This window comes from Zophobas morio, unplaced genomic scaffold, assembly GCF_036711695.1.
Source record: "Zophobas morio isolate AGI-343-1 ecotype UQ-CSIRO unplaced genomic scaffold, CSIRO_AGI_Zmor_V1 ptg000004l, whole genome shotgun sequence".
NCBI lineage: Eukaryota > Metazoa > Arthropoda > Insecta > Coleoptera > Tenebrionidae > Zophobas > Zophobas morio.
Genome location: NW_026972109.1, coordinates 512775 through 532455, shown reverse-complemented (window position 1 = coordinate 532455; position 19681 = coordinate 512775). Strand labels below are relative to the sequence as shown.

At 34.6% G+C, this 19681-nt stretch overlaps 4 protein-coding genes across 4 annotated transcripts; all 4 read left to right on the top strand.

The window, feature by feature from the left end:
• Nucleotides 1-2110: 2110 nt before the first annotated feature.
• On the top strand, nt 2111-2625 carry LOC135133527 (medium-chain acyl-CoA ligase ACSF2, mitochondrial-like). The gene is made up of 3 exons (XM_064061974.1): nt 2111-2181; nt 2230-2371; nt 2440-2625. Exons 1-3 carry the CDS (start codon nt 2111-2113, stop codon nt 2623-2625), a joined length of 399 nt encoding a protein of 132 aa, XP_063918044.1.
• Nucleotides 2626-5678: 3053 nt separating this feature from the next.
• LOC135133518 (medium-chain acyl-CoA ligase ACSF2, mitochondrial-like) lies at nt 5679-8197 on the top strand. Its single transcript, XM_064061962.1, has 9 exons — nt 5679-5722; nt 5773-6058; nt 6107-6327; nt 6377-6494; nt 6548-6792; nt 6842-7007; nt 7059-7315; nt 7367-7508; nt 7970-8197. Exons 1-9 carry the CDS (start codon nt 5679-5681, stop codon nt 8195-8197), a joined length of 1707 nt encoding a protein of 568 aa, XP_063918032.1.
• A 568-nt stretch (nt 8198-8765) lies between these two features.
• LOC135136696 (medium-chain acyl-CoA ligase ACSF2, mitochondrial-like) lies at nt 8766-10932 on the top strand. Its single transcript, XM_064066106.1, has 9 exons — nt 8766-8845; nt 8894-9191; nt 9239-9459; nt 9510-9627; nt 9683-9927; nt 9981-10146; nt 10195-10451; nt 10502-10647; nt 10702-10932. Exons 1-9 carry the CDS (start codon nt 8802-8804, stop codon nt 10923-10925), a joined length of 1719 nt encoding a protein of 572 aa, XP_063922176.1. The 5' UTR covers nt 8766-8801; the 3' UTR covers nt 10926-10932.
• A 4921-nt stretch (nt 10933-15853) lies between these two features.
• LOC135133509 (medium-chain acyl-CoA ligase ACSF2, mitochondrial-like) lies at nt 15854-18331 on the top strand. The gene is made up of 9 exons (XM_064061950.1): nt 15854-15888; nt 16296-16593; nt 16645-16865; nt 16914-17031; nt 17083-17327; nt 17379-17544; nt 17593-17849; nt 17900-18041; nt 18104-18331. The coding sequence occupies exons 1-9, from the start codon at nt 15854-15856 to the stop codon at nt 18329-18331; spliced, it is 1710 nt and encodes a 569-aa protein (XP_063918020.1).
• Nucleotides 18332-19681: the final 1350 nt, after the last annotated feature.

The window sequence follows — 19681 nt, the reverse complement described above, 5'->3', positions numbered from 1 at the left end:
TAATTGCAAAATACATTTCTTTGCAAAAAGTTACCATTTTCAACATATTTTAAGTTTCTTGTTGTGAAAACAAGGCTACACGTATGATAAAAAAGACAAACAGATCTGTCAAATTAAACAGAGCATGACGTTAATCAGGTGATTAGAAGTATAGTACAAACGGACATTACAAATCGAAAATAACTACAAAACCGAAATACTGTAAATTAAAAAAAATCAGAAAATCGGATAATTGAGAAATTCAAAAATTGCAAAATTAAAAAATTTGAAAATTGGAAAATTGAGTAATTGAAAATGTAAAATTTGAAGAATGGAATAAACGAACAAAAATTGTAGAATCGGAAGAAACATTGAAAAAGTAAAGGAAATGAAACTAAAAATTGTGAATAATATCAAGAAAATGAAAACTAAAAAATCGGGAAAACGAAAAATAAAAGTAAAGAACTTGAAAATTGAGGACACAAAAAACTGAAAAACCGAAAAATTAAACGTCGAGAAAATGAAGACGCCAAAAATGAAAGATTATAATATCGAAAAATTCAAGAAACCATAAACTGAAAAATTTGCAAGCGTGAAACTGAAAAATCGATGGTCGGTTTATGGAACGCGAATTAAATATGGAATCTTCGATTAATTTAACATAGGATTAAAATGTAGAATAAGAGCCCGTGATTGGTTAAAACATGCACGTTGCATAGCAACGGACCTCAATTAATTTAATTCACTTTCCATAAACCGGATTTTAAATTTGCAAAAACGAAAAATTATGAAACCAAAACTTTGAAAAATGGAAAAATTGAAAAACGAAAGAAAATGGAAAAACATCTCAAACATTGATTAACGGTAAATATAAATCCAGATTTTTCGAAAAATTATAAGATTTGATTTTGCGAATTTTGTTTTTTTTTGATAACCCTTGTAAGTTAAAATAAAAATGTGTATGTAAATATACAGAAGCGTATTGGGCGTACGTTCCAAATGAGTTTTCCCTTAATAAAATTTCTGATAATCAAAAATGACCTCTAAAATAAGTGAATTGAAAGACTTGCTATCTCGCTGTAGAAAAAGTAAATGTATTAATATTTTATAAAAAAGTTTGTCATTAACACGAGATATAAATTCAAATAAATATATTTTAATACTATTCGTCCCTGAATTAAAATCCCAGTAAAAATTGTGTTCAAAATTAATAACTTAGGGTAAACACCCTGACGTAAATAATGTATTATAAGTAAATAATTACCTGATATCAGACAAGTTTCGCAGGGCTTAATGTAGATAAGGCAGAAGTCCTAAATTACACACAACAAATCCAGTTACAAAATAATAATAATAATAAAAAAATTGGTTGAAGGTTATTTCAACGGAACTTCCCTCGCCTCTGAAGTGCAGCCAAATAAATCACACTTTTTCAATTTTTCGTTTTTCTTTTCTGCAATTCTACGATATCTCTTCGAGTTTTCATTTATAAGTCTTCCAGTTTACCGATTTTCCAACTTTCGAACGTTTCAATTTTTAGATTTTTCATTTCTTCGGTTTTTCGAGAAAAACGAGAAAGTACAAGTTGGCTTACGTTAGAAGTACAGTCCAAAATTGTTGAATAATATGTATATTGACACCATATTTTTTACTATAATATCTCTTGTTCTTTGTGCCAAAAATTGTTGGCAGAAAACTATTTGCATAAAGAAAAAGATTGACCCCCACCCACCCGCTCCCACCTCAATTGTGATGAGTTTTTCACTCCTAATCACACCGAGGGCCGGAATTTAATTGTAACATGTTTTATATGGTAATTTCTTGTTGAGAAATGAGGATTTTGCAGCTAAGCTCCACCGTTCAGCTCACGGTGCAGAAAAAATGCATCACAATTGAGAAGGGGTGGGTGGGCGGGGCTTATATTTTGTCCATTATTTCTTAATATACGAAGTATTTTTTTCCCAACAAGAAACTTAAAACATGTTAACCATCCTGTTGTTAAAAAAAACCTACATATTAAAAAAAAACAAAAAAAGATTAAACCCCATCCACCCGCTCCGATTTCAATTGTGATGAGTTTTTAATTTTTCCCGTTGGTACCGTTTGCTACTTCTGAAGAGGTTATAGTAACATGTTTGGTTACTGGAACGACGAAGAAAAAACAAATGATATATTAGGACAAGACGGTTCGCTTAGAACTGGGTTTGTTCCATCGTTACCTCTTTAATTGTAACTTAAATGTTTTATTAGAGATCAGTTCACTCTTGAAGAAGATGGAAGTGGACAAGTGGTCGGAAGACTAAAGGATCTGATTATACGAGAAGGAGAAAATATGTTTCCAAAAGAAATCGAAGAATTTTTGACCACACCTGCGAACATTGTGGAAGTGTGTGTAAGTTATAATGTGTCAATATAAACATAAGGGATCAAACTACAATTACTAAGTATTTTTCTTTTTAGGTGGTAGGTACAAAACACAAAAGGCTAGGGGAAGAAGTTTGTGCGTGTGCGAGAATTAAACCACAATCAAATTTAATCCTTGAAGACATCGTAACTTTCTGTAAAGGAAAGTTGGCGTACTTCAAAATTCCCACGAGGATGGAAATTTTCGACAGTTTTCCTCGAACAGCTGGAGGGAAAATTTAGAAACTTAAGCTTCAAGAAATGCTGTCTGAAAGAAATTTTTAAAGAAAATTTGTAATGGTATTTTGTTATTAGTATGAGTTGACAAGCAAAAAATTGGGCGAAGGTTATTTCAACAAATAAAAAAATAAATCCACTTTTTCGATTTTTTGCAATTTTTGTTTTCTGATAACCTCTATAAAGCAAAATCCAGTGGCGTAAATAATGGTTCCACAGCTTTTTTGACTTAAATTTTCCAGTTCTTCAATCTTTCATTCTTTGTTGCGTTTTTCAACTTTTGAATTTTTCAATTTATTGATTTTGCAATTTTTCGAATTGAGTTTCTCGAGTTCTGAATTTTTAATTTTTCCATTAGCAATTTTTCGATCTCTTGTTTCTCTTTTCTACAATTCTGCGATCTCTTCGAGTTTTCATTTCTAAATTTTCCAGTTTTCCGATTTTCCAACTTTCGGACGTTTCAATTTTTAGATTTTGCAGTTTTTTGATTTGAAATTTCACACGAGTTTTGAATTTTGAATTTTTACATTTTTCAGTTTTTCATTTCTTCAGTTTTTCGAGAAAAACGAGAAAGTATAAGTTATTCCATGTGACTTAAATTAGAAGTACAGTCCAAAATTAATTTTTTTATTATATAATATCTCTTGTTCTTTGTGCCAAACAAATGTTGAAAGAAAACTATGTACATATAGAGAAAAAACAAAGATTAAGCCCCACCCACCCGCCCAGATCTCGATTGTGATGAGTTTTTCATTCCTAATCATACCGAGGGGCGGAGTTTAATTGTAACATCAAAATTTTTCTAGAAAATTCTACCCTTTTAAAACATACTCATATTTCATATGGTAATTTCTTGTAGAGAAGTGAAAATTTTATAACTAAGCTCCCCTTCAGCACACCATGAATAAAAAATTCATCACAATTGAGAAAGGGTGGGTGGGTGGGGTTTATAATTTGTCCATTTTTCCTTAATATACGAAGTCTTTTTGCCAACAAGAAACTGAAAACATGTTAACTATCCTGTTTTTAAAAAAAACCTATACTTATATTAAAAAAAAAACAAAAACCCCACCCACCCGCCCGGATCTCGATTGTGATGAGTTTTTCATTCCTAATCAGATCGATGGCCGGAATTTAATTGTAACATGTTTCATATGGTAATTTTTTGTTAAGAAATGAGGATTTTGCAGCTAAGCTCCACCGTTCAGCTCACGATGCAGAAAAAATTCATCACAATTGAGAAGGGGTGGGTGGGCGGGGCTTATATTTTGTTAAATTTTTCTTAACATACGAGGTCCTTTTTTCCCAACAAGAGACTGAAAATATGTTAACTATCCTGTAGTTGAAAGGAAACTCTATATATAAAAATTAAAAAAAAAAACAAAGATTAAACCCCACCCACCCGCCCCGATCTCAATTGTGATTAATTTTTCATTCGTTGTTACAGCGAGGGGTTGTAGAGAAATATGTAAAATACATATTTCTCTACAAAAATTTACCAATTGCAACATGTTATCTTTGGTTCATTATTTCTTAATATACGAAGTCTTTTTTCCCAACAAGAAACTGAAAACATATTAACTATCCTGTTGTTGAAATTAAACTCTATATATTATAGAAAAAAGATTAAAATTAAATCTGAAAATTGGAAAATCGAGGAATTGAAAAATGAAAAATTTGAAGAGTGAAATAAACGAACGAAAAATTGTAAAATCGGAAGAAATATTGAAAAAATAAAGGAATGTCTCCATTCCCTTCGGTTTTTTGTGTTCCTTCTCCATTCCTGATGTATTTGTGTTTCTGCTAGGTCTTCCTCTATCGCTTCTTCCTTGGCATGCCTCTTTTCCTTTTGTCCTCCAGAATTTTCCACGCTACTCTCTTAACTTCTCTTTCTTGGGTCATTCTTTCTAGGTGTCCTAACCATTGCATTCTTTTTATTTTTATAAAATTGTTTACAATTGTGTCAGTATATAAATTATATATTTCTTCATTAGTTCTTCTTTCCCATCCTCGTTCTGTTTGTTTCCCTCCAAAGATTCATCTAAGTATCTTCCTTTCCCAAATTTCCAGTCTTTATTCCATTTTATTTGTCATAATCTAAGTCTCGCTTATATACCTATTCTTAGTTTTGTTTGCCTTAATATTTCTTTACTTTTCATAACTTTTCTTAATCCTCCTGCACAGTTATTACTTTTAGCAATTCTCAGTTCTATTTCTTTGTCTTCTTGGCATTTGTTGGTCATCAACACCTCTAAGTACATAAATATTTCCACTTCTTCAAATTCTACTTTTATTCCTTCTTGTCTGTCTATTTGTAGGTTGTTTTGGTTTCTACTTCCACAGTTATTCTTTAGTTCCAGTTTTCTTTTTACTATCGATGCCAGTAGTTTGTATGTAACGTTTAAGTACGCAATCCCACGGTTTCCGTTTCCCAAATTTGGTTTATTACCAGCTGAATATGGTCTTTCAGTTTTTGACCTCCATATTTTTTGTTTTCTTTTGTAATTCTATTTCTCCCTGGACTTTTGTTATTCCTCATCTGATTTATGATCTCCTCTATCTCTTTACTTGTTGGCATTGCTATACTTTCACTACTTAAAGTTCTTTTTTTATCTCTTTCTTCTGGTAGCTTCCTCTATATTTTTTTTTTTGTCTTTTTAAAAAATCCCTTTTTTTCCTGCGACATATTTACTTAACTATCTTTCTTTGACTGTTATAATTCCTTGTATTTCCTTAGTTTCTTATCTTCTTGAAAAAAAAAACATTCTGCCACATCAAAAATGTTGAATGTTTAAGATAATCGAAAGTGACCTCTAAAATAAGTGAATTGAAAGTGTAGAATTTTTTACAAATTGTTATATTCTTGCTTTAAATGGTCAAATTATCGCCTCGTAACGTCAATTTTCCATTTAAGCATACTAAGTGTATATGTACCAGATAAAAGTGCATTTAACGACTACCTAATAACAAAAGAAGTCACACTCACTACTAGTGTCCACTTACGAAATCGTAAACAAACACAAAACATTAAAATCTAACTAACAAGACCAAGCTCAACAATGTTTAGAAACTGCGACATTCCGAAAACTTTAAAAACCGCTAAGTGCGCTATATTAAACCGAAATTTACGTTTTTATGCACAATCATTTTCAGAAAACCCAGTTACATACACAAAGTTGGCGAACAACCTTTAAAATATATCACGATTGGACAACTTTTGGAAGAAACGGCCAACAAGTTCGGCGAACGGAAAGCCATAATTTCGCTACACCAGAATGAATCTCTGACATTCTCAGAGCTTTTACAGAGAGCCGACAAACTGGCTGCAGCTTTGAAAATCTTAAATTTGGAGAAAAGTGACCGATTGGGAATCTGGGCTCCGAATTTATCGGAATGGTATATAACCATGATGGCATGTGCGAGAGCTGGTTTGATTGGGGTTAGCCAAAAAACCAAATCTGGTACTTCAAGCAATTTCTGTTTTTAGGTATATTTGAACCCGCTTTTTGAAGCTCCGGAGATAGAGTACAGTATTAATAAAACTCAAATAAAAGTAGTGGTGTGTGGTGATAAATTTAAGCATCTCGATTATTACGAGAGTTTGTTAGCTATAACTCCAGAACTGGAAAACTGCGAACCTGGAAAACTCAAAAGTAAAAAAATGCCATCCCTTAAAACAGTCATTCGCATTAGCGAAGATGTTAAACGGTATGAGACACCTCTAAATAACTAAAACTGACATTCCGGTTTATTCTAGAGGTACTTACAATTTTCGTCAAATTTTGGACCTGGCAACTAGTAGCGAAATTGCTAATATACAAAAATTGCAACACAGTATCAGTCCAGATGACGCCTGCAGCCTCCATTTCACTTCAGTTAGACTTGTTTTTGATTTTGAATCATAAGTACTTATTCTACTTAACTTCAGGGAACCACAGGAAAACCAAAAGCGGCTTTAACCACCCATTTCAAAATGGTAAACAACGGATTCTTGGCTGGAAAAAGAATGGAATTTTCTCGCAAACATCACACAGTTTGTCCGCAAGTACCATTTTTTCATGTTTTTGGCACCATCGTTGTTATCATGACGTCACTGTATTACGCTAGTACTATAGTTTTACCAACAGACGGTTATCAACCCGATAAAACTTTGGATGCAATGAAAAAGGAGAAGTATATCGTTGTAATATATAAAGTACGCTTATATTGGTTGAAAATTTAGGTGCACGGTCATTTATGGAACTCCTACGATGTACATCGACCTCGTTGAACGTCAAAAAAGACGTAAAGAACCTGTATCTGCAGACATAGCTTTCTTAGGTGCTGCCCCAAGCTCACCATATCTACGAGAACAGATTTTAGAAACCTTAAATATTTCGAAGCTTTATGTAATAAGTTAGCTTCTTAGTTTTCTCTATACTTTACTTTTTGTGTTTAAGTCGTCTTATGGGCTAACAGAATGTAGTGGATTAGTGTACCAAACGATACCAACAGACTCTCAAGGAAAGTCTCCAATAATTGTAGACTATGTACAAGAACATATTGAGGTTAAAGTAATAAATGAAAATGGTGATTTGGTACCTTTTGGTACTCCTGGTGAACTGTGCGTACGAGGTTACAGCAACATGTTAGGGTATTGGGAAGACGAAGAAAAAACAAACGAAATTTTAGGAAAAGACGGCTGGCTGAGAACTAGGTTTGTTCTGTCCTTATCCATTTTTATTTTATAATTGAAACCTTTTGTTAGAGACCAGTTCATTCTTCAAGAAGATGGAAGTTTAGAAGTGGTCGGGAGACTAAAAGATATGATTTTACGAGGTGGAGAAAATATTTTTCCAAAAGAAATCGAAGAAGTTCTGATTTCACATCCTAATATTTTGGAAGTACAGGTAAATTATGATTATACAGGGTGTTATTGAAAGGTACGTACAACAAAATGGACAGTTCTTTGCGAAGTCTAAAAAGTCGAAAAAAACGTATTTTGTGTTATCAAAATTATAAGGGGAAAATTAACCCTTATCCAACCTTTTTAGACACTACTGAAGGATAAATAGGTAAAATTAATTTATTTCAGTAAATCCTAGCAACCTAGCAATAAAACTATTGTCAAGACTAAATGTTGCTATAGAAACGAAAGATGATCTTTTTATCAGAGGCGTACAACGAATTTGGACATAAATTTGAATAATTTTTATCTCTAAAAGGAAAACACTTTTACCTATTTTTTTTTTTAACTTTTAGCACCCGTACTTCGAGACAAATTGCCGATTTTATTTTGTACGTACCTTTCAATAACAGGCTGTATAATGTACAGAAGGCAGGACACTAAATTAACTATTATTGTTTTTAGGTAGTCGGTACACCACATAAAAGACTGGGAGAAGAAGTCTGTGCGTGTGTGAGATTTAAACCACAATCCAATTTAACCCTTGAAGACCTGGTAACTTTTTGTAAAGGAAAGTTGGCATTTTTCAAAATTCCCACGAGGATGGAAATTTTCTATAATTTTCCTCGAACAACTTCAGGGAAAATTCAGAAATTTAAGCTTATAGAAATACTGTCTGAAAGAAAAATTTGAAGATGAAGGCAACCACGAACATTTAATTCAAAACATAGTGATTCCACTTCTGGTTTCGGCAACATCGACACTTTAGCTTTGCTTACAAAATGTATTAATATTTTATAAAAAAGTTTGTAGGGTACTCTGCTATTAACACGTGATGACAGAAAATAAAATGAGACAAATAAATTTAAATCTTTTCATACCTGTAAAGTAAATTCCCCAAAAAGTGTATGCTAAAATTTGGCCACATTAACTTACAACATAAACTCCAAAAAACCCAAATGTAGGTGTTTTTTCTCATTGTCATTGTTCATGCCACATCAACAAAAAATCTAAATACATTGTAAATAAATGGGAAATGGTTGTGAACGAAGTAAGACACTTAGAGAATGGCGACTATTTCGCTGAAACATTGTAATGTCGTTATTTTGAACAGCCAATTTATCGTTTCGTAACGTCAATTTTCCATTTAGTCATACTAATTGAATATGTATCAGATAAGCCGACTTGATGTCAGACTACTGGCAGCAAACAAGTCACATCCATTATGTTGTACCCAGGTACGACACTGAACAAATACAAAAGATCAAAAGTTAACTAACAACAGTAAGTTAAAAAAATGCTTAGAAACAGCGACACTTCGAAAAGTTTAAAGGCAGCTAGGTGCGTTAAATCAAACCGAAATTTCCTTTTTCCAAAAAAAAATTTCAGAAAATCTATCGCGGATCCGAGTTACGTACACAAAATTGGCGAACAGCCTCTAAAATACGTCACGATTGGACAGCTTTTGGAAGAAACGGCGAACAAGTTCGGCGACCGAAAAGCCATCATTTCAGTACATCAAAATGAATCCCTGACATTCTCAGAACTTTTACAGAAGGCTGATAAACTGGCTGCAGCTTTTAAAATATTAAATTTGGAGAAAAACGACCGCTTGGGAATATGGGCCCCGAATTTATTGGAATGGTATATAACGATGATGGCATGTGCTAGAGCTGGGTTGATTGCGGTTAGCCAAACGAATGTGTGTTCCTTCAAACGATTTTTGCTTTTTAGGTATACTTAAACCCGGTTTTTGAAGCCCCGGAGATAGAATACTGTATCAATAAAACTCAAATAAAAGCTTTGGTGTGTGCTGATAAATTTAAATACCACGATCATTACGAGTCTCTGTTAACTATAGCCCCGGAACTGGAAAACTGCGAAATTGGAAAAATGACAAGTAAGAAAGTACCATCACTAAAGACCGTGATCCGCATCGGTGAGGAAAATAAATGGTACTTGCTAAAGAGTACTCAAAAGTTTAGGTACTAACTATTTTTTGTAGCGGTATTTACAACTTTTGCGAAATTTTGGACCTAGCGAGTACTAGTGAAGTGGCTAATATACAGAAATTGCAACACAGTATCAGTCCAGATGATGGCTGCAGCCTCCATTTCACCTCAGTAAAGATTCTTTTCTATTGTGATCTGAAAATATTTGTTCCACAAATCTTTTCAGGGAAGTACCGGAAAACCAAAAGCGGCTGTAGCCACCCACTTCAAAATGGTAAATAGTGGATTCATGGTTGGAAAAAGACTAGATTTTTCGCACAACTACCACAAGATTTGCCTTCAGGTACCATTTTTTCATGTTTTTGGTACTGTCCTTGGTATTATGGCATCGTTGAATCACGCTAGTACTATAGTTTTACCTACAGACGGTTATCAACCAGGTAAAAATTTCGATGCAATCAAAAACGAGAAGTATTTAACTATACTAACATTATATAGACTATAGGTAATGTTTGACAATTCAGGTGCACGGTCATCTATGGAACTCCTACGATGTATTTAGATCTCATTCAAATTCAAGAAAAGCGTAAAGAACCTATTTCTGCCAACATAGCGTTCTTAGGTGGTGCCCCAAGCTCACCACATCTACTAGAACAGATTTTAAAAACCTTAAATGTTTCGAAGCTTCATGTAAGTTAAGTCCTTGATTTTTTCTACGATGTACTTTTGGTGTTTCAGTCGGTCTATGGACTAACAGAATGTACTGGATCAGTGTTCCAGTCAGTTTCAATAAAATCTAAAGAAAAGTTTCCAATTCTTGTGAATTTTCTCCAAGAACATATGGAAGCTAAAGTAATAAATGGAAATGGTGGTATGGTACCTTTTGGTACTCCGGGTGAGTTGTGCGTACGAGGTTATGCTAACATGGTAGGCTACTGGGACGACGAAGAAAGAACAAACGAAATTTTAGGAAAAGATGGTTGGCTCAAAACTGGGTTTGTTTGTCCTTTCCCAATTTTGTCATAGTCTAAATCTGTTTTATTAGGGACCAGTTCATTCTTGAAGAAGATGGAAGTGGAAAAGTGGTCGGGAGATTAAAAGACATGATTTTACGAGGAGGAGAAAATATTTTTCCAAAAGAAATCGAAGAAGTTCTGATCACATATCCTGATATTTTGGAAGTACAGGTCAGTTATGATGTATAAAACAGAGGACACTGAATTAGCTATTGTTGTTTTTAGGTAGTAGGTACACCACATAAAAGACTAGGAGAAGAAGTCTGTGCGTGTGTGAGAATTCAACCACAATCAAATTTAACACTTGAAGACCTGATAACTTTTTGTAAGGGAAAATTGGCGTATTTCAAAATTCCTACGAGAATGGAAATTTTCGATAATTTTCCTCGAACAACTTCGGGGAAAATTCAGAAATTTAAGCTTATAGAAATGGTGTGTGAAAGAAACTTTTGAAGATAAATGCAGCGACAAAAATTTAGTCCAAAACGTGGCAATTCCATTTCAGGTTTCGGAAAATCAGAACTTCTGTGATTTAGTTTTGTTAACGAAATATATTAATATTCAAAAAAATTGTGTGGTGCATTGTTATTAATACGAAAAATAAATTGGGAGAAATATATTGTAATGCTTATCATCCCTATCATTCAAGTCCCAAAAAAGAGTGTTATTATTTGCGATTAAAAAAAACTAATTTAAAAACCACCCCCTTCTGAAGTGTGCATGCTACGCTACTGACTGACAGTCCGTCGTCAGATTCGGATGACTCACCACGTTGAACTTAAAATAATCCATCTCAAACAACCCTTGTCTTTCAACACTAGGTAACAGCAATCTGATGCTCAAGTGTTTATTTATGTTTATGCATCGAAAAAATGTCACGTAGAAATTAATTTAATTTGAATGAGTTTGTCTTCTCAAAACACAGGACTAAAACTATTAATTAAACTACAAATAAACAAAATTTTCTGAATATTGTAATTCGTATTTTATCATTATTATCCCGGGTGTCTGGATAATGGCGCATTAACTCTCCGCTGCGCTCTTAACAATCAACTGGTGAGTATGGGAAAAATAGTAAAAAAATTCCTTCTCACATTTTCGTGGAGTTATAATCACTAGTAATAAAACTTGTAGTTAATATTTCTCTAGCCCATGTCCATGTTTAATTACCATTTCACTAATTTCACTAATGTACAAAGATAGCGTTGTGTTGTTTATGCAAAAATTTGATAAATTTCCTTTTGACAACAAGTATTAGCCCCGCCCACCCACCCTCTCTTTTCATAAAGAGTACGTCATTTGCCAAAATCAGTCTTATGGTAGCTAGTGGCTGCTAAGATAAGACTGATTTTGGCTGATGAGATCTCTCTAATGAAAAAGAGGACGGGGTTAGTACCTGCTAAGATAAAATCGATTTTGGCAAATGACATAATATTTAATAAAAGAGTGGGTGGGTGGGTGGGTGGTTGGGGCTAGTGGTTACTAAGAGGTTACTTTGGCAAATCACATACCCTCTAAGAGAAGAGAGGATGGGTGGGCGGGGTTAGTACCTGCTAAGATAAGATCGATTTTGGCAAATGACATACTCTCTAAGAAAAGAGAGGGTGGGTGGGTGGGGCTAGTTCCTGCTAAGATAAGAGTAATTTTGGTAAATGACATATCCTCTAAGAAAAGAGAGGGTGGGTGGGCGGGGTTAGTACCTGTCAAGATAAGATCGATTTTGGCAAATGACATACTCTCTAAAAAAAAAGAAAGGGTCAGTGGGCGGGCCTAGTACTTGCTAAGATAAGACCGATTTTGGCAAATGACATACTCTCTAATAAAAGAGAGGGTGGGTGGGTGTGCCTAGTGGCTACTAAGATAAAACTGATTTTGGCAAATGACATATCCTCTAAGAAAAGAGAGGGTGGGTGGGCGGGGTTAGTACCTGCTAAGATAAGAACGATTTTGGCAAATGACATACTCTTTAATAGAAGAGAGGGTGGGTGGGTGGGGCTAGTGGCTACTAAAATAAAACTGATTTTGGCAAATCATATGCCCTCTAAGAAAAGAGAGAGTGGGTGGGCGGGCTTAGTACCTACTAAGATAAGAGCGATTTTGGCAAATGACATACTCTCTAAGAAAAGAGAGAGTGGGTGGGTGGGGCTAGTGGCTACTAAGATAAAACTGATTTTGGCAGATGACATATTCTCTAAGAAAAGAGAGGGTGGGTGGGCGGGGTTAGTACCTGCTAAGATAAGAGCGATTTTGGCAAATGACATACTCTAAGAAAAAAGAGTGTGGGTGGGGCTAGTGGCTGCTAAGACAAAATTAATTTTGCAAATGACATACCCTCTAAGAAAAGAGAGGGTGGGTGGGCGGGGTTAGTACCTGCTAAGATAAGATCGATTTTGGCAAATGATATACTCTCTAAGAAAAGAGAGGGTGGATGGGTGGGGCTAGTGGCTACTAAGATAAAAATTATTTTGGCAAATCACATACCCTCTAAGAAAAGAGAAGGTGGGTGGGCGGAGTTAGTACCTGCTAAGGTAAGAGCGATTTTGGCAAATGACATAGTCTCTAAGAAAAAAGAGGGTGGGTGGGCGGGGTTAGTACCTGCTAAGATAAGAAGGATCCCATTTGCCAAAATCAGTCTTATCCTAGTAGGTACTAGCCCCGCCCACCCACCCTTTCTTTTCTTGGAGGATGTGTCATTTGCCAAAATCAGTCTTATCTTGACAGCTAGTAACCCCGCCCACCCACCCACTCTCTCTTTTCTTAGAGGGTATGTCATTGCCAAAATCAGTTTTATCTTAGCATGTACTAATGACTAACTTTTACAAAAAATGATCAAAATTTGGAAACATTATAGCATTAAAGCACAAGGCAGGAATTTTGAACATCTTCTCTAGTGTTTAGTCTGTTGTGCTTTAATGGATTTTTCTTTCGTTGGTTTTGTTTTTGTTTACAATTTATACATGTCTTATTAAATGTTTTTTGGTTTATTCATTAATGAAAAATAACAGCACAACGATCACAGCGGTACACAAAAATTGACAACATTATCTGTCTAATAAAAATCCGGGACGGCAGACAGACAGCCACACGGAACGGGAGATCTATTTCTTCGTACTCTAGGGGCCATGAAACGTCGATAAAACGTAGAAGTAGAGAGTCGGTCGACGGAGTAAACCATTTTAGTATTATTACTTCCCTAGCGTAAGCAAAGGAAGTATTGTAATCGAGTCCGTCGGCCGACTCTCTACTTTTACGTTTTCTCGATCTTTCATGACCCCTAGAATACGAAGAAATAGGTCTCCCATTTCCGTCTGTCTGTCCGTCCGTCTGTCCGTCTGTCTGTCCGTCCGTCTGTCCGTCTGTCCGTCTGTCTGCCGTCCCGGATTTTTATAAGACAGAAAATCTCCGAAAGTACTGGACCGATTGTTGTGAAATTTTGTATTTATATTAGGAATATAATGTAGATGGTAAAACGCTAACCAAAATTTGTCTAATCATCCCCACCACTAATGTGATGACGTCACTTCAAAATTGTACATAGTAAATGGGTTTTAAATTGTATAAAATAATATAGTCCTAAACATGTAGTTTACGACTCCGAATTGAGTTTTTACCCGAAAGGTCCAGATTTTTGGAAAAAAAATCAAAATTATAAAACAACATTTTGAAATTTAATTTTTAATCTGCTAACCAGAATGCTTTGAAATGTTGCAGATGTTTTAAGGCTCTAAAGGGCATCATAAATCTTTAGTCAAAATATATTTGGTTATCCCCTCCAAAAACTTGATGACGTCAGCTCAAAAGTTTGCCGAATAAATCCTATCTAAAATGTACAAAATATGATGAGTCTGTACTTGTGATTTATCATTCCATTCATATTTTTTCGATTTGCATATATAGGGTGACTGAAAAAAAATAATGAATGCGTCAATTGATTTTATTGATTTAATCAGGAATTACAGAACCGAATGCTTTGAAATCTTGGAGATTTTTTAAAGTTATCATAAGCATGGTAAATTTTTTATCAAAATGTATTTGTTCATCCCTCCTAAAAAATTGATGACGTCAGCCTTAAATTTTGCTGAATAAATTCTATGTAAAATGCAAAAAAGATGATGAGTTTGTACTTGTGATTTATCATTCCATTCATATTTTTTAGATTTTCTTAAGAGGTGGCTCAAAAAAATTAATGAAGTCAATTTATTTTGTTGATTAAATTAAAAGCAACACTTATTATTTGTATTACATTGGACCAACCCAATTTGGTAGACACAAAATTTTTAAAGTAAAGTAAAAACTCGGTTGAAACATAAGGGTAACACGCTTATTTACATAATCTTTAACATTACAGACGTGCATTTGTTTTGTGCGCTGACAAGGTTCCGCGAATGTGGTATAGACATGTTTATAATCAACCAATTGTGAATTCCACCGTCGAAAATTGAAATAAAACTCAATGTTTTATATAATAAGCGGAAGTCGAAGCAATAAAACCGATGGTCGTTTTGTTTACAGTTTCTCTGTTTGACTCTCACGTATGCTGTTATGCTTGTCATCTTAAATTAAGAATGCTTATACATACACGATTTTCAGTTCCCTCTCATATTACACGCCGGCGCCGTATACGTGAGTAAATTGTTTCGTTATTTTATTGATTATAACAAATCAATATTCAAAACGACCCAATTCATTTTCCCGAAAATTTGGGAACACAATAATTTTATTCTTAGTATTACACTACATCTATCCCAACTAATATACGTGTCCTTGCAAAAATGTTGATAACGTCATCGCAATTTTTTTTAAATTCCCACTACAAAAATGTAATGAGAAAAAAAACACAATAGACATGCAGTCGTCAAGTTTCCGACAGCGAGGGAAGTACTGTCTAAACTCTTTAGACCAATTTTTATTATTATTATAGCCTCGCTAGCAAACGCCTTAATAAATATTTCATACATGTTTAAGCAACGCAAAACTAACTGATAACTGTACAAAAATACATCAAGGACACTTCGGAATAGTCGTTTTTTGCAGGCTTTTTGAAATTGTAATGTTGGTATTTTGAATAGCAGTCAACTTATCGAGTTGCAACATTAATTCTCCATTTAGGAATAAATGTAAATGCGTCCGATAAACGTACCGTACTAAACGACAAGCTGTATTTACAACCACGGCAGTTTGTGTGACAAAGACGGCAACAGCGGGTTTATAATACGTATTAATATTTAATTAAAAAAAAAAATCACGAGGCGAAAGACAAATAAACAAAAACTAACAGAAATAAAAATTAAAATCCTGATTTCTAAATGGATACAATTAACACAAAAATATATCTGTTGATATAACATAGGCAATCATCTATGTTTATTGCTTAAACAAAAATGAATCGCATTCGAACCCACTGTCCTGAACAAGTGTAATTAGTGTAAGACTAGTTAATTAGCGATTAGCGAAATATTACTCATTTCTTTGACCACCTCTAAAATAAGTGAATTGAAACGCAGCTATTTCGCTCTGGGATTTTTTAAAAATTGTGATAGTCAAACTATCGTCTCATAACGTCAGTTTTCCATTTAAGCATACTAAGTGTATATGTACCAGATAAAAGTGCATTTAACGACTATCTAACAACAAAAGAAAGAAGTCACACTCACTATTAGTGTACCCCTACGATATTGTAAGCAAACACAAAACATTAAAATCTAACTACCAACACCAAGTAAACAAAAATGTTTAGCAAATGCGACATTTCGAAAACTTTAAAAACCTCAAAGTGCGCCATATTAAACCGAAATTTACGTTTTTATGCACAAACATTTTCAGAAAATCTATCACAAAACCCAGTTACATACACAAAGTTGGCGAACAACCTTTAAAATATATCACGATTGGACAACTTTTGGAAGAAACGGCCAACAAGTTCGGCGAACGGAAAGCCGTCATTTCAGTACACCAGAATACATTTCTGACGTTCTCTGAGCTTTTACAGAGGGCCGACAAACTGGCTGCAGCTTTCAAAATATTGAATTTGGAAAAAAATGACCGCTTGGGGATATGGGCTCCAAATTTACTGGAGTGGTATATAACGAAAATGGCATGTGCAAGAGCTGGTTTAATTGCGGTTAGCAAAAAACATATTTCTAATCTGTTACTGTTTATTTATAATTTTTAGGTTTACTTAAATCCTGTGTTTGAAGCCTCGGAAATAGAGTACTGTATTAATAAATCTGGAATTGCAGCTTTGGTGTGTGCCAATAAATTTAAACACCACGATTATTACGAAACTCTGTTGAGTATAGCTCCAGAACTGGAAAACTGCGACCCAGGAAAACTTAAAAGTACGAAAATACGGTCTCTTAAAACGGTTATTCGCATCAGCGAGGACGTTAAACGGTACGACATACCTCCAAATAACTAAAACTAACATTCCGTTTATTCTAGAGGTACTTACAATTTTAATCAAGTTTTGGACCTAGCAAGTAGTAGCAACATTGCTAACCTACAAAAAATGCAACACAAAATCAGTCCAGATGATGGTTGCTGCCTCCATTTCACTTCGGTGAAGATTTGTTTATTTTAAAACATAAGCACTTATTCCACGTTATTTCAGGGAACAACAGGAAAACCAAAAGCCGCTTTAGCAACCCATTTCAAAATGGTAAATAGTGGATTCTTGATAGGAAAAAGAATGCAACTGTCTCGCAAACATCACACAATTTGTATGCCGGTACCGCTTTTTCATGTTTTTGGTACTATCGTTGGTATCATGACAGCACTGAACCACGCCAGTACTATAGTTTTACCAACAGACGGCTACCAACCCGATAAAACTTTGGATGCAATTAAAAACGAAAAGTATGTCACTATTATATGTTGAATATAAGTCTGGTAATGTTGAAAATTTAGATGCACGGTGATTTATGGAACTCCTACGATGTATGCAGACCTCATTCAAACTCAAGAAAGGCGTAACGAACCTATTTCTGCAGACTTAGCGGTCATAAGTGGTGCCCCAAGCACACCACATCTGCTAGAACAAATTTTGAAAATCTTGAATATATCGAAACTGCATGTAAGTTAACTATTTCCTTTTCGTTATGTTTTAGTTTGTGTGTTTCAGTCGGCTTACGGCCTAACAGAATGTACCACGACAGTGTTTCAAGCAGTACCAACAGAAACTAATGCCAAGTCTCCAATAATTGTGGATTACGTACAAGAACATATTGAAGTTAAGGTAATAAACGAAAATGGTGATTTGGTACCCTTTGGTACTCCTGGTGAATTGTGCGTACGATGTTACAGCAATATGTTAAAATACTGGGACGACGAAGAAAAAACAAACGAAATTTTAGGAAAGGACGGATGGCTCAGGACTGGGTTCGTTTTGTCGTTGCCTGATTTTTTTTATAATTTAAATGTTTTGTTAGAGACCAGTGCATTCTTGGAGAAGATGGAAGTGGAAAACTGATCGGGAGATTAAAAGATATGATAATACGAGGAGGAGAAAACGTTTATCCAAAAGAAATCGAAGAAATTCTGATCACACATCCTAATATTTTGGAAGTACAAGTAAGTTATGATGATATACTAATATGAAAGGAGGACACTGAATTAACTATTATTGTTTTTAGGTAATCGGTACACCACATAAAAGACTGGGGGAAGAAGTCTGTGCGTGCATGAGAATTAAACCACAATCAAATTTAACACTTGAAGACATCGTAACTTTCTGTAAAGGAGAGTTGGCGTATTTCAAAATTCCCACGAGGATGGAAATTTTCGATAGTTTTCCTCGAACAACTTCAGGGAAAATTCAGAAATTTAAGCTTACAGAAATGCTATCTGAAAAAAACTTTTGAAGATGGATGAAACCACAAAGATTTAGTTCAAAACGGAGCAAGTTTGGAAAATGAGGACTTCAGTGGTTTTGCTTTGTTAACAAAATGTAATAATATTTTATAAAAAAGTTTGTGAGGTACACTGTTATTAACATTAACATTAACATCCCCATGAGCTGAAATCCCAAAAAAGAGTCTCGTGATCGAGGTCTTTCTGGAATCCATGGAGACTTCCGCTTCCAGCCATCCCGACGCCGCACGATGAGTCATCCTCGCTATACATACTAGAACCCATAGGCGCCGTACCGAGGCGGGGTACGGGTTTCTTTCAGTACAATACTGACGTCAATAATGTATTATAATTACCTGCTATCAAACAAGTTCCACAAAGCTTCTTGTAGATAAGGAACAAGTCTTAAATTACACACAAACAAAACTCAATAGTTTATAACTACGAATTGTATTATTATAGCCTCGCTAGCAATTGTCTTAATAGTATTTCATGCATGTTTAAGCAACGCTAAGTTAACTGATAAGTGGACAAAAATACATCAAGGACACTTCAGAATAGTCGTTTTTTGCAGGTTTTTTTGAAATTGTAATGTTGGTATTTTGAACAACAGTTAACTTATCAAATTGGGACATAATTTTCCACTTAGGAATTAATGTAAATGCGTCCGATAAACGTACCTTACTAAACAACACAACGCATTTGAAATTGAAAAAAATAACGTAACGGAGGCAATCATCCATGTTTTAGTGCACTTGGGAGAATGTTTGTTTGTAATTTCACCAAAGGGGAAAATGAATCGCATTCGAAACCACTGTCCGTTTCAGCAAGTGTAATTTGTATAAGAGCAGTTAGTTAGCGATTAGCGAAATATTTGACCCTATTATGAAATTAGTCATAGAATAATAAAAACGATTTGATATTTTATTGATATTACTTGTTTTGAAATTTAAGCTTATAGAAATGCTGTGTGAAAGAAAACTTTAAAATTTAGTTCAGAATTTAGTGATTCCATTTATTAACAAAATGTAATAATATTTTAGAAAAAAGTTTGTAGGGTATGTGTTTATTAACACGTGGTGACATTGGGAAACCCCAACTGTTGTGGGTGTCAACAATATATTGTATTACCGATTCAATTGTTTCTTTCTACTTCAATACATGATTGTTCAGATTCCGTTTCTAATTGTGACGCTGACAGGTTATGTGCCCAGAGCGCGAGTAGACGGAATCTCGTGTGTCCAAACAATATAGTTGGGGTGGCGCCTCTTTTCCCTCTCCGGGGAAAAGAGCGCCGGGGTTGCTCTCAAGCCGGAGACACGGAATTCAGGTGGTGAGCGCCCGCGAAAACAAGACAATAA

What these genes read in the sequence shown, in the direction of transcription:
- LOC135133509 (XM_064061950.1), top strand. Translation starts at nt 15,854, where the DNA reads ATGAATCGCATTCGAACCCACTGTCCTGAACAAGT. An exon ending in GCTGCCTCCATTTCACTTCG is followed by an intron (nt 17,032 to 17,082) that starts GTGAAGATTTGT and finishes ACGTTATTTCAG; the next exon opens with GGAACAACAGGAAAACCAAA. An exon ending in GACGGATGGCTCAGGACTGG is followed by an intron (nt 17,850 to 17,899) that starts GTTCGTTTTGTC and finishes ATGTTTTGTTAG; the next exon opens with AGACCAGTGCATTCTTGGAG.
- LOC135136696 (XM_064066106.1), top strand. Translation starts at nt 8,802, where the DNA reads ATGCTTAGAAACAGCGACACTTCGAAAAGTTTAAAGGCAGCTAG. An exon ending in ATCGGTGAGGAAAATAAATG is followed by an intron (nt 9,460 to 9,509) that starts GTACTTGCTAAA and finishes TATTTTTTGTAG; the next exon opens with CGGTATTTACAACTTTTGCG. An exon ending in GCAGCCTCCATTTCACCTCA is followed by an intron (nt 9,628 to 9,682) that starts GTAAAGATTCTT and finishes AAATCTTTTCAG; the next exon opens with GGAAGTACCGGAAAACCAAA.
- LOC135133518 (XM_064061962.1), top strand. Translation starts at nt 5,679, where the DNA reads ATGTTTAGAAACTGCGACATTCCGAAAACTTTAAAAACCGCTAA. An exon ending in AAAACTTTAAAAACCGCTAA is followed by an intron (nt 5,723 to 5,772) that starts GTGCGCTATATT and finishes AATCATTTTCAG; the next exon opens with AAAACCCAGTTACATACACA. An exon ending in GACGGCTGGCTGAGAACTAG is followed by an intron (nt 7,316 to 7,366) that starts GTTTGTTCTGTC and finishes ACCTTTTGTTAG; the next exon opens with AGACCAGTTCATTCTTCAAG.
- LOC135133527 (XM_064061974.1), top strand. Translation starts at nt 2,111, where the DNA reads ATGTTTGGTTACTGGAACGACGAAGAAAAAACAAATGATATATTAGGA. An exon ending in GACGGTTCGCTTAGAACTGG is followed by an intron (nt 2,182 to 2,229) that starts GTTTGTTCCATC and finishes ATGTTTTATTAG; the next exon opens with AGATCAGTTCACTCTTGAAG. An exon ending in CGAACATTGTGGAAGTGTGT is followed by an intron (nt 2,372 to 2,439) that starts GTAAGTTATAAT and finishes TTTTCTTTTTAG; the next exon opens with GTGGTAGGTACAAAACACAA.